This window comes from Notechis scutatus, chromosome 2 (genome assembly GCF_049901735.1).
Source record: "Notechis scutatus isolate UNSWTSFEM ecotype Mainland chromosome 2, rNotScu1.2, whole genome shotgun sequence".
Lineage (NCBI taxonomy): Eukaryota > Metazoa > Chordata > Lepidosauria > Squamata > Elapidae > Notechis > Notechis scutatus.
The window spans coordinates 155,824,857-155,837,811 of NC_142010.1; the positions used below are offsets into that span (position 1 = coordinate 155,824,857).

General features: G+C 38.4%; 1 protein-coding gene across 1 annotated transcript in view; it reads left to right on the plus strand.

Annotated features, from left to right (window-relative positions):
- MAST1 (microtubule associated serine/threonine kinase 1) overlaps positions 1–12,955 on the plus strand; it is an 89,142-nt gene that overhangs the window by 16,553 nt on the left and 59,634 nt on the right. Inside the window, exon 2 of the mRNA XM_026681990.2 lies at positions 4,767–4,798. Within this exon, the coding sequence (XP_026537775.2) occupies positions 4,767–4,798 (32 nt within the window). The remainder of the gene's footprint in view (positions 1–4,766; positions 4,799–12,955) is intronic.

A 12,955-nucleotide genomic window follows, 5' to 3' on the forward strand; every position in this document is an offset into this window, starting at 1 on the left:
CATTTTTAATTTACTCTATTTTTATCAGTTCCATATTTCATTATGCTTGTCCATACAAAGTTTACATCTGTAGGAGGTTCACTCATTGGTGGCAAATATAAGCAGCCATTGAATGAATGGGGCCATACATTTATCTCTTCAATGCTGCAGTATCAGAGAATCTATTTATATTGTCCAGTTGTCAGATTCCCTATAGTATGCATGTGATTCAAGAAAATGTTAGACCTTTTCTATTAAATTTACTGGAGTCCAGTAAATTCTAAATATTTTTTGCTGCATACTTCATAGTTTATAGTCTATTGTCACTCCTGCTTTAGTCTATTATCACTCTTGCTATAAATTTCCTGTTATCTAGGCCTATATGGTCTAGATACCTAACTATTAGGCCATTAATTTACTTTTTAGTATCTGCATATCAAGTGGTTTTGACAATAAATATCTACAAAAACTCATACTATAGCAGTTGTTGTTTTTTTTAATTAAAAGATTCAAGAAGTTGTTTTTGTCAGATTCCGGCAGTTACTCCCATTAAATCATGAGCCTTGAGCCACACTCCCAAAACTAAAAAGGATTTATTTGAAGTTAACATTCTACATCTGGCATTAACCTGGGCGCAGCCAACTCTGATATACGTAATTCACTGTCACCCTTGATCCTGCTTTTCCCCCCACCCCTCTTTTCCATTGGAGATGTTCTCCAACGGAAAACATCTGTAGCCAAGAGTGATCAATCATGCTCTCCAATTAGATTTTTGCTCGGCAGAAGCTTCAGTCATCTAATCAGTCTTTGAAGAAAATATGAATGGAAAGTACATTTGATTCTACACTGCTACCTGCTCTTTGAAACCCCCCCTTCTTTCGGTTGTCAATTATAAAACATGTATACAAAATGTTTTGTGAGTTGACAGTTTTAGTATCTCAGATGTCTCAGAAGCTGAAAATCCTGCTGGTCCAAATAAACTTGGCAATAAATATTATCATTGGATTACATCTAGAAAATGATATTTATCTTTTCATAGCATATGTTTAAAATCACCTCTATTGCCTCTCATTTGGTCCAAAGTTTGATGTAGGGATTAAGGTACCAAGCTAGAAACCAGGAGACTTTGAATTCTAGTTCTGCCTTAGACCATGAAAGCTAGATGAATGATTTTGGGTCAATCACCCTCTCTCAGACCAACCCACCTCACAGGTTTATTATTGTATGGAAAATAGGAGGAGGAAAATATGTTGGATATTTTCACTGTTTGAGTTATTTATAAAGGCAGGATAAAAAAATCCAAATAAGTAAAATAAAATAATTTTCTGACGTTGTTTCCAGAGGTGCTGGAGTTCTGGTGTATTTTGTTTTGTAATTCTGTCCATATAACCAAAGGTGCTATATATTCCAAGGTTTTCCAAATCAGAAAATTAACACCAATTCTTGGCTCCCAATATTTAATGTTTGATTATAGGTAAGCATGACATATAGTTTCTGATTCAGAAAATTGAATTATCCCTCATTCACTGTAGTTGTATTTTCTGTAAAGTATTGTCAGAATCAAAGAACCCCATGATAAATTTCTGCACAAAGAATGTATTTTCTGAAAATATTTTCCAGATATATGAATTAAGATTTCTGTCAGTATGCATATAAATCTGGGAATAATATTAATTTTGAGAATTTTCACTTTTTCCCAAAGGATGAGATGTAATGACTCTCATTATCAATATCTGAACCAGTGTCTCTCTAGATTTTATTTATATTACATGTTTATTCATTTAATTATTAAATTTCTATACTGCCCTTCTCATCTAAGTGACTCGGGAGTTTACAGTAACACAATAAAATAAAAAACACATAACTAAAAGCACAGTAAAAGAGACATGTTAGTAAACATTACTAACCGTTACTAACAATTGTAAGAGACAGTGGTTAGAATGCAGCATTGCAGACTAACTTACTGCTTGCTCACTAGAGTTTGATTCTGAGTGGCTCAAAGTTGACTCAGCCTTCCATCCTTCTGAGGTGGGTAAAACGAGGACCCAGATTGTTGGGGGCAATATGCTGACTCTGTAAACTGCTCAGAGAGTGCTGTAAAGCATTGTGAAGCGGTATATAAGTCTTAATTGCTATTGCTATTGCTAACCAAATTATATATTTTGGAATGCACATACAAATGCAGCATTGATATTCTTTAAATGAAATTTCACCTACTGGCATCAATTTCAATTTGGACCAGTTAATACAGAATCCTGCTGTTTTACTAAAAACACCTGTCATTTATATTAACACTGGAATAATAGTATTAGGATTAGAAATAAACAAAATAACATCATCCAGAAATAAAACCAATTTATATTCAATTGAGTACAAGGACTCCGCCTCAGACCTATCTTAGCTGTAATAAATTCTGATTCCTGAAAATTGCTTATATAGGGCAGAGTTACACAATATTTTCTGGGATGAAAATTTTTGGAAAGTTGGAGGGGGGAAATCGGATCCAGATAAACATTAATTTTGATTTTATTTCATTTGGAATTCAGCTGAATTAAAATTATAGTTAATAGGATTGCACTCACACCATGTATTTATAGGTTGTTGGGTTTGTTTGTTTTTTTGCAATCTTATGAAAAATAAAATCACATTATAATGCTTTGGACAGTTTTCATCTGGGGCCATATGAAGCTTAGGGACATTGGATATCAGGCAGAAGCCATTCATTCTCTCTCTCCTTCTCCCTCTCCTTCTTCCTTCTGTGTGTTTACAAAAATCGACTTTGGAATCCTGCTGTCCTTGTAATTATTGATATCACATTTTTTTCATCCTCTCAAAAAAAATAAACAAGGGAGATTTCAGTCCAAAATGAGTGACTGCCATTGGAATCCAAGCTTCAAAACAGTAATATTAAATAAGGTTTTGGCAATTGCACTGCATTTTATAAATATATGTTCTGGCATGTGATCAATATGGAAAAACCAATATTTCTGTCAAAATAAATTTGTGTGTATGAATGTGTCCCAATCTCTCTCCGGCCCCTCCCTCTCCCTCTCTCCCCCGCCTCTCTCTCACACACACCCCTAGTCTATGGAACTTGCAGGCTGTTCCTTTCTCATTTCTGTTTATGACATTGCCTCAGAAGCATTTTCTCTCCTGTCTACCATCCTATAAACAGAATTTGTCTATTCTATGATAATATTTTAATTAAAATTCTGCACCCCCAACCCCCATGCAACATCCAAGGAAAAAGGTTTTCAATGTATTCACACAGCATAAAGTCAGTTAATTTGCTTAATGTGTATTGTTTGTCTAATTTACTCTGCCTTTTTATTTGTATTATATTACATCATTTATTCAAGGCAAGGAGGAAAATGTATGGAGGACTTGAATGCCTCACCCTTGGAGCCCAGGAACTGTATTTAGTCACTGCATGTCTGCTGAAATCTCAGAAGCTAAAGTAATTGCTAATAATCACTTCAGCTTCTGGGATTTCAGTAGACTTGCAGTGACTAAATACTTACAACTTCCCAACCATGAGAGGTAGAATTGCGCCTACTCCACAAGGGTCATAATTGAGGAAGCTGAATTATGTGCAAATCATCATCATCGTCTTTTCCTTTTGTTTTCCTCTGCTCTCCTGCAATCATAACAAATACATATCCTTGCCTCAACCTTGTAAAAACCATTCTTGCATCATCACAGATTCAGCTGCTTTGTGTTAGCTGCTGCTCTAACCCACTGGATTTCCTCATCCTCCTTTTGTCTAGTGGAATCTAGTCTGTCTCAACCTTTCTGACAGGCTTTTATTGGTATAACTTTCTCAGTTGGAGCTGTTGAAGAAAATAATTGTTGACCAGCTTCAGTGACTATCTGCCTGTAGATCATCTGGTTTCCATATAAACAATCTCTTTACCTTATATTGGTATGAATTAGACTACTGTCTTGATTGAACCTGTCACCTGCACTTCTATAACTGTCTGGTTTGGTTCTGCAACCCAACAAGACAGACACAGACTTCAGAGAGTAATTAGGACTGCAGAAAAAAACAATTGCTACCAACCTGCCTTAAGGACCTGTATCCTGCAAGAGTCAAAAAGAGGGCTGTGAAAATATTTACAAACCCCTCACATCCTGGACATAAACGGTTTCAACCTCTACCCTCAAAATGACGCTATGGAGCAATGCACTATAACAAGGACGGTTTTTTTTTTCCAAATGCCATCACTCTGCTAAACAAATAATTCCCTCAATACTGTTAAACTATTTACTAAGCCTACATTACTATTACTATTAATCCTCCCATCCTTCCTTTCACCCATCTCCTCCCACTTATGATTGGTATGACTGTAATCTTGTTGTTTGTATCCTAACGATTTATATTAACTGTTTCCTAGTATGATTTGATTGCTTATTGTACCTTATGACTATCATTAAGTGTTGTACGTTATGATTCTTGATTCTTGATGAATGTATCTTTTCTTTTAGGTACACTGAGAGCATTTGCACCAAGACAAATTCCTTGTGTGTCCAATCACACTTGGCCAATAAAGAATTCTCTCTCTCTCCCTCCCTCCCTCCCTCTCTGTATCTGTCTGTCTGTCTGTCTATCTATCTGTCTATCTATGAATGAGAAGGCTATTCAAGAAATAGGAAAGACTGATGTTGTTTACTATTTATTTCCCACAAAGAATAGGATGTGAAAATGAGCAGTCAGTTTTTCCTTCTCCTGGCTCTCCGTTTGGAGCTATAACTAATGGAAAGTTTTTGTTTTTTGTTTTCCTTTCCAGAAGGATCTCCCTTTGCCCAGAAAAAGCAGCAGGTAAGTAAAATATTTTTCGCTGATAAGAACATGTCAGAGGGAGAATGATTGTGGCCTTGTTGTTTCTCCTTTCCTGGTAATGATCCATGCTGTCTCCCTAGCAGAAGAATTTATATAAATGAATGAAACCTGCGGTGACCAAACCTTCCCATCATGTTTTATGTGCACACGGTGTTTAAATGTGCCTTGTTGTGTGCATAATCCTCTTTTCGGGCTTCACAACCTCGACAAAAGCTGTACCTCACCTTTCCCTAATCTGATATCCTCCTGGCTGAGGATTGTGAGAGTAGCAGTCCCAGTAAATCTGGAAAGCACAAGTTGAGCACAATTGTCTACAGTTGGCTTGGTAAAGAACACAACATGGAACTTTTAAGCACTGAGAATAACTAAAGGAGGAGAATTTTGCAGATGTAACAGAGGAGCCATTCTAATGTTATCCTTAAAAGCCCCTACAGCCAACATTCAGTATTTCTGCTGTGATTATTGGTTATTCTTTAATTTCCCTTGCAGCCTGTCCCTGTCCTACTTTATCAAGTTCAGGTTGAATACTTCCTCCACACTGGGGGCAAGGAGTCTTTTTACTGAATTATTCACCTACTTTTGAAGGTATAGAGCATTACATTGAAATGTTACCCTGCCTCTTTGGTGCCTGTTGTGAATCATTGCTGAAATGCTGCTATTCCATGGATGTATGTGCAACATATGATAGCCAAAGGCATTGGTTGAGTCTTCTGGCTTTGCTGGTCTTTCTTTTACAAGCCATTACTTGCTGGCAGGAACAGCACCCACCAGTAAGGACACTATGGCAGGAAGGGGTAAGTCTGAAAGCAGAATCTGTCTGCCATTGCTCTTAAGGTCGATTGGTACAGCCAGGCATGGCCACTAATTGCTTCTTGAGATCAGGAAGGCATGATGTTGCCCTCTGTGTGTCCTCAGGCTAATGGGAGGACCACCTCCATCTTCTGTGCAATAAAAATGTTTTCCTACTTGGCCAAGTATAAGTAGTACTGAGTGGTTTTCTTCCTGTGCTTTAAGAAAATCACGTGTGTGAGATGGGGAGCTGTACACATCCAATAAATAAATAAATAGGCTGAGTGCATTGTGACAGGAATGCTTCTGCCTCTCCGGTTACCCATCACAGTAATTTTGTCCTAGGTTACTGGGCTGCCTGCCCCCTTCTGAAGGGATATGGACTGATGAATCTCTGATTTGGCTTGGTTTTGTTAATTTCACCTGTGGACTAGTGAAGCACTGTTGCCATTTTGTTACAAGTTCACTGCAAGGCTCATACAAAAAGTCTAACAGTGGAGACCACGTGTCCATAAAGACCCACTCACAGAAAGGAAAGCAGCTCCCGTGGCATTGGGAGGATAAAGAATTCACCTACCAGAGGCCATGGTCAGCACATCTGTGCTGTGTCAGCACAGCAAAGTTGAGGAAAGCTGAAAAGAAATGTCTTAAGTCAGCTTTCTTTCCATCCACCTGTGCATGAAGGTCAAGCAATTTAAGGCTGCAGTGCAGAAGAACCTAAGACTAGCTAGCACTGATTATGTTACCTAGTTGAGTAGTGAAACATCTGCAAAAAAAACCCACAAAGCTCAGAGAGCACCAAGGGTCCCACTGTCCAACCCTGAGTTACAAATACCCTCTTCTATTGGAACCTTAGACTTCATGCTGGCACACACAAGCATCGTGAACCTCATAGTTTCTGATACAAGTCTTGGAAGACAGTACTTTGATTTAGGATTTCTCCCTTTTTCTTTGTAGTCACCAATTGTTGACATGCAGACTTCTAAACGTTCTATTGTAGAGACAAAAGGGAATGTGTATCCTGGTCCTGGCATTTCACTATTTACACTATTTAACACTGTTATGCTATTTTTCTCTCAGGCTAGTTCAGGCTCTACAACTTTACAGACCAACTAGCATTCTTAAAGGTTTGCATTATAGACCAAATAACTTTCTTAAAATTTCATATCCTACTAAGTCCAGCTCTTTAGGAAGCAAATAGCAAAACAGCAGCAGAAGAGTCCAACACTAGTAGAGAACAACCCCCCACCTCTAAAAGGCTACTTTAACCCCAGTATGGCTGAGTTAAATCTGTGTCACTCATGGACTGGAATGAGGCAACATAGTGGAAACATTTGCAATTGTTGAGAAATGATAGTACCTTGGGTTAATTGCAACTGAGGACATATCCGGAGTCTAATATATTTTTTCCTGAATAGCAGTTCGGTTTCTTGGAAATTCATCCATGGAATGTTATTGTGTCTAAGGCTAAGATTTCTGTCTTCACTCTTCAAAGTAGCCTGTAGACAGGTACTACAGACGTAGTACTACTTCACAGGTACTACTTCACAGGTATTTTTTTTTTACCATTTTATCAGCAACCTACTTCTTAGTAAGCGAGAAAAAAGTGGGATAAAACCACCACTAGATGGACTCACAACTGGCTGGCAAACCGTACTCAACGAGTAGTCCTTAATGGGTCTAAGTCTACATGGAGGGAAGTAAGCAGTGGGCTGCCGTCTTAGGCCCACTACTCTTCAATATCTTCATTAACGACTTAGATGAGGGAATAGAAGGGGAACTTACCAAATTTGCAGATTATACTAAGCTGGCAGGAATAACTTATACCCAAGAAGATAGGCTCAAGATCCAGATGGATCTTGATGGACTAGAACACTGGGCCGTATCCAGGGGTGGGATTCAAAATTTTTAACAACTGGTTCTGTAAGCGTGGCTTAGGTGGTGGGCATGGCTTGGTGGTCATGTGACTGGGTGGACATGGCTTGGTGGTCATGTTATTGGTTGGGCGCGGCCAACTCAATATCACATCGAGGCATACATCTCCTTGCCTGGCCTCTCATGACTGTGGGGATGTTGCAACAGTCGTAAGTGTGAAAAATGGTCATAAGTCACTTTTTTCAGTGCCATTGTAACTTTAAATGGTTACTCCACACAAGCAAAGTACCAGCAAAGGAGGGGAAAAAGACACCAAAGATGTTCCTGAGACAGGAAGTCTAGTCCTGCCAAGAATGTAATAAGGGTTAACGGAAAGGCAGTTTCTGTAAGCAACACCAGACTGTTTCCTTCCTGCCTTCCTTACAGGATTAGGCCAGTAATTTCTTCTAACAACCGGTTCTCCGAACTTCTTAGAATGTTAACAACCGGTTCTAGCGAATAGATGCGAACTGGTATCTAACAAAATGAAATTCAGTGTAGAGAAAAGTAAAGTCCTACACTTAGGCAAGAAAAATCAAAAGTACACATATAGACTGGGTGAAACCAGGCTCAATAGCAGTAACTGTGAGAGGGATCTTGGAGTCTTAGTGGACAACCAGCTAAATATGAGCCAGCAATGTGCAGCAGCCTCCAAAAAAGCTAATGCAATCCTAAGTTGTATTAATAGAAGGATACAATCAGGATCAAGGGAGGTACTAATACCACTCTATAAAGCCTTAGTAAGACCACACCTAGAGTACTGCATCCAGTTTTGTTCTCCACATTATAAAAAAGATGTTGAGACTCTAGAAAAAGTACAGAGAAGAGCAACCAGGATGATTAGGGGACTGGAGGCTAAAACATACAATGAACGGTTGCAGGAATTGGGCTTGGCTAGTCTAATAAAGAGAAGGACCAGGGGAGACACGATAGCAGTCTTCCAATATTTGAGGGGCTGCCACAGGGAGGAAGGGGTCAAGCTATTTTCCAAAGTGCCTGTAGGCCAGACAAGGAATAACGGATGGAAACTGAACAAGGAGAGGTTTAACCTGGAAATAAGGAGAAACTTTCTGACAGTGAGAACAATCAACCAATGGAACAGCTTGCCCTCAGACGTTGTGGGAGCGCCATCACTTGAGACTTTCAAGAAGAGATTGGACTGCCATTTGTCAGAAATGGTGTAGGGTCTCCTGCTTGGACGGGGGGTTGGACTAAATGACCTACAAGGTCCCTTCCAACTCTGATTATCTGTTATCTGTTATTCCTTAAGAGCAAAGTTTTCTCCGCAGTTGCTGAGTCTGCACTTAAATGGTAAACAGTTTACAGCCATCTCTGAAGGAATAATCTAATGGCTGATGATTATACCACTGTTAAGAAAATAACTCTGTTTCACTTCTTTACTGAATATTGTACTTTGGAAATTGCAGAATATATATCCTTTTTACTTCTGTGGTCAAATATTCCGAAGTATAACTGAATAAACTGTTTAAATTAAAACTACTATGTCGTATCTAATGTTGGAATTAATGCATAATAAGCTTTCAAAAGAGTTTGTATGCTCCTTTAATATTGCTTACACGTTGTTTTTAGATTATTACTGTTGCATTTCCTCCATGTGTGGAGAAATAAATGGAGATGCATATATAAAACAATGCTACTCTGAAATTCCTGGTCCATGTAGACAGGAGTGTCGAACTCAAGGCCTGTAGCCTGGGATCCAGCCTGCAGGGTGCTTAGATCTGTTCCATGGGGCTACCCTGGAAACAGCAAAGGACTGGCCCACGGTAACTCAGCCAGTGAATACGGAGCTTGGGAGGGTGGCCCTCCCAAGCTCCATTTTTGCTGGCAGAATGCTTGGGCCACCACAGGGGCCAACCCGAGTGATGTCGAGCTGGCCATGCCCACCCTGGCCTCCCGAGGTGAAACACAACCCTGATGTGGCCCTCAATGAAATCGAGTTTGACACCCCTGATATTGATTATTTAGCAAGGATTCGTCAGAACCTGGAAGCTCACAGATGTGTTTGAACTGTAGCTTTCAAAACTGAAGAAAGCCATGCTCGCTGGGAATTCTGGAGGTGATAATTCTAAATATATATATATATAGGATACTAGATGAGAACAATCTTCATAAGAGGGAAACTTCTTTTTGCATGCTCACATCTATTCTTTACCTGATGCTTTCAGATCAGTTAGGGACAGGTTTTTTTTTCGTATTGTATAGGTTGCTATGCATGCAAGTAAATCTGAAATTATTTACACTTATTGTACACTGTACAATTGATAGGAATTGGCTATTGATATCACAAGAACATTTATGGATTCCCCCAAAGGTGAGGGACTATATTTCATTTCTGGAGGGATTTTAGTAGCTGTCTCATAAAATGAAAGCCTAGCTTCATAATGATAAGTCACCATTTTCTCTGCTCCAGCTTTTTGTAGCATCTTTTTTTTTACGCAGACTGGTAAAACAGTTCAAGAGAAAGTGGGCAGACCAACTGATCTTATATGTAGGGGATTATTGTATAGAATTCCAGAGTACAGCTTTTCACTTTCATTCATACACATGTATGGAAACATCAATTTGTCAGTTGAGACAAAACATTCAGATGGAGCCACCCTAGTATTGTCATTGGATTTATTCAAGTAGAGACACTATACATCACACTGAAGCTACTCCTTATGGCTATTATTAGGCAGTACTTCTATTATGCTGAGCAATTTACTCTTATTAGTAAGTAAATAAAACTGTTCTTCAACTTTTGATTGCAATCCTTTGCTGGTCCGTAACTGAGCTAATAGAAGCTAGAAAATGACTTACCTCCCCTTCCAACTCCCCAACACTTTGCATTTCACTTGCAATATGACATCAACATGCTGTTTGCACAAAACTAGATACCACTGCTATGTTTAATGCATGTTTTTGCTGCATATCCCAGCACTTGTTCTGGTTTAAAATGACACTGAGGTGAAGTCAAGGGCATTGAATAGAGCAGAGATGAAGAGCAGAGATGTTGGGGACAAATGATCATAGGCAGGGGAAGTCAAATACAGGGTTTTAATTTTTCTCAGATTTTGATTCAAGCTTTCAACTTCTTTCCAAGTACTTCTAACCTTTAGGGCAAGACAGCGGCTTTTCAAAAATGGGAAAAATTCTCCAACATGTCTTAAGACGCAATGGCATCTTTTGCGGTCCATATATTTGAAATGGCAAAACAGGCTAAGCCAACCTTAAAAGACATCATACCTTCAAAAAAGCCTGTTTCATTAATGTAGAAATAATAATGTGTTAAAGTAGAATATATAGGTGGACATCCATACACTTGTTCCTTAATAGTGTAGCATATAGTTATATTTCTTTGATAAATACTCTAGCATTTATTACATTCAGGGGTATTTTTACATTTTTCTCTTAAGATTTTCTACACATTTATGTATGTTTCCCTTTCTGTCAATCTCAAAAAACAATATGAGAATGTTATTGGAACCTGGTATATATCACTGTGTATGAATTTTATCCATTGCTTTCTTAATACAGAGATGAATGGTTCACAGATAGTTTACAGATTTTGTTTTTAGTTTTCATGCATCACTTTGTACAACAGTTAGAATTCAAAATGTATATTTGTTATGGTCGTGCTTATAGTTTATGAGAATGGACCAGGAGGAATTATTGGCTTAAGGCACTCTGTTCCCCAACCTCACTATGATGAGGAAGTACAAAATAGAAGGTGTTTTATTCTAGTTGTTTTTATTATATGTAAACTTTCCATCTATGTAGAAATTTTGTTTAGGGCCCCTTCATGAAAGTCCCTTTAGGTCAAGACTTTCAAACTCGCAGCCCATGAGCCGGATGCATTACATGCTGGCCACGTCCATGCCTGGTTTAACGAAGAGGAAAAATGTCCTGATCTATCACGTGATGACACCATGACGACACGAGTTTGACACCCCTACTCTAGGTGCTTATTGAAGAGCCCTGTTGTTCGGAGGCTTATGCCACAAGTTCCCAGCTCAGCTGAATATCTAAATCATATGGTTTATTTATTATTGGAGTTATTGTTAGATAAATCTGCATATTTTCTCCAAGAGCTCAAGGTAACATCCGTCACATCCTATGAACATGACTTTTATGAAGTAAGTTGAAATGTGTGACAGTGATATTATCCCAAGGAATCCAGTGAACTTGCAAGAATGAGGTGAAATTGACCCCAAATCTTCCCAATCCTAATTCAATATTTTAACCATTAGACTACATTCCAGTACTCTCTTAGATAAAAGACAACATTTGTTTTTTCTCTCAAAGTATCGGGGGGAGCTGGAGGCAAAAGAAATATGTCTTTTTTCATAGCAGTATTAGGAATAAGAACATGCCGTGAAAGAGATGGGAGCAGGTAGGGCAAAGAACTGGAAAGATGGAAAGAAGAATTTGCTCAGTCCAGGCACTGCAATTATCATAATTGAAACATAATTGTGATAATTATTTGCTCAGACAGACTGACCCTTAGATTAATTTGCTACATGCAGGAATCTGTTTTTGCATTTCTGTTCCCAACCTATAAATTATTTGCAGTGAGATGAAAAATCACTGCTGTTGCAATACAGGTTAAAATAATAATTTAAGTTACAGGGTAAATGTATTTTTGAAGTGCTAGTCAAACTCTACTCTCACCTAGACTTCCTCCAACTAATGCCCTTCAGAAGTGATGGGGCTTCAACTTGCAAAACATCCAGCCTATATGACTCTGAAGAGTTGTCTCAATGTAATAAAGACCAAAAGCCAGCAAAAGAAATCTGTTTTATTTATTAAGTGCAAAATGTAAAACATCTTAAGTTAGTAACATCTCTATGTAGAGTCAGAATCTGAACCTGGGACTTCTTCCACAGCTCATTTTTTTTAGTTACTGTATGACTTCACACAATATTGGAAAGGGTACATGGGGAAAAGTAGCTGTGAGCAATGTTGTTGTTATTATTACAAACTTTTATTTATTAAACATGAAACTCAGTCAACTGAACATTTAAAAATGTATCACAAATACCATTGATATGATATTGGCTCTAGCTCTGATGGTTGTTATGGGTTGCTGCCAGCATCAGGTATCAACGAAGTATCTTCTTAAAATGGTATGTTGTTCCGAGTAGTGCAGTCTTTTGCAGCTCTGCTGGCGCTACAGCAGGAAGCTTCAACTTCTTGATGTATTTTGCAAAATTCTTGGACATGGTACCAAGTGCAAAATATGGATACCCCAATGACAATGGGTATCACTCTTACATGTTTCATCCATAATTATGTAGTTTCTATGGCCGGATCATGATATTTCATGATTTTTCCAGTTCTTTTTCTTTGACTCTGACGTCTCCTGGTATAGTGATATCAATAAATTGTAAGTTTCAGTTTTTGACAACTGTTTTGGTTTTCAACAACTGTTCT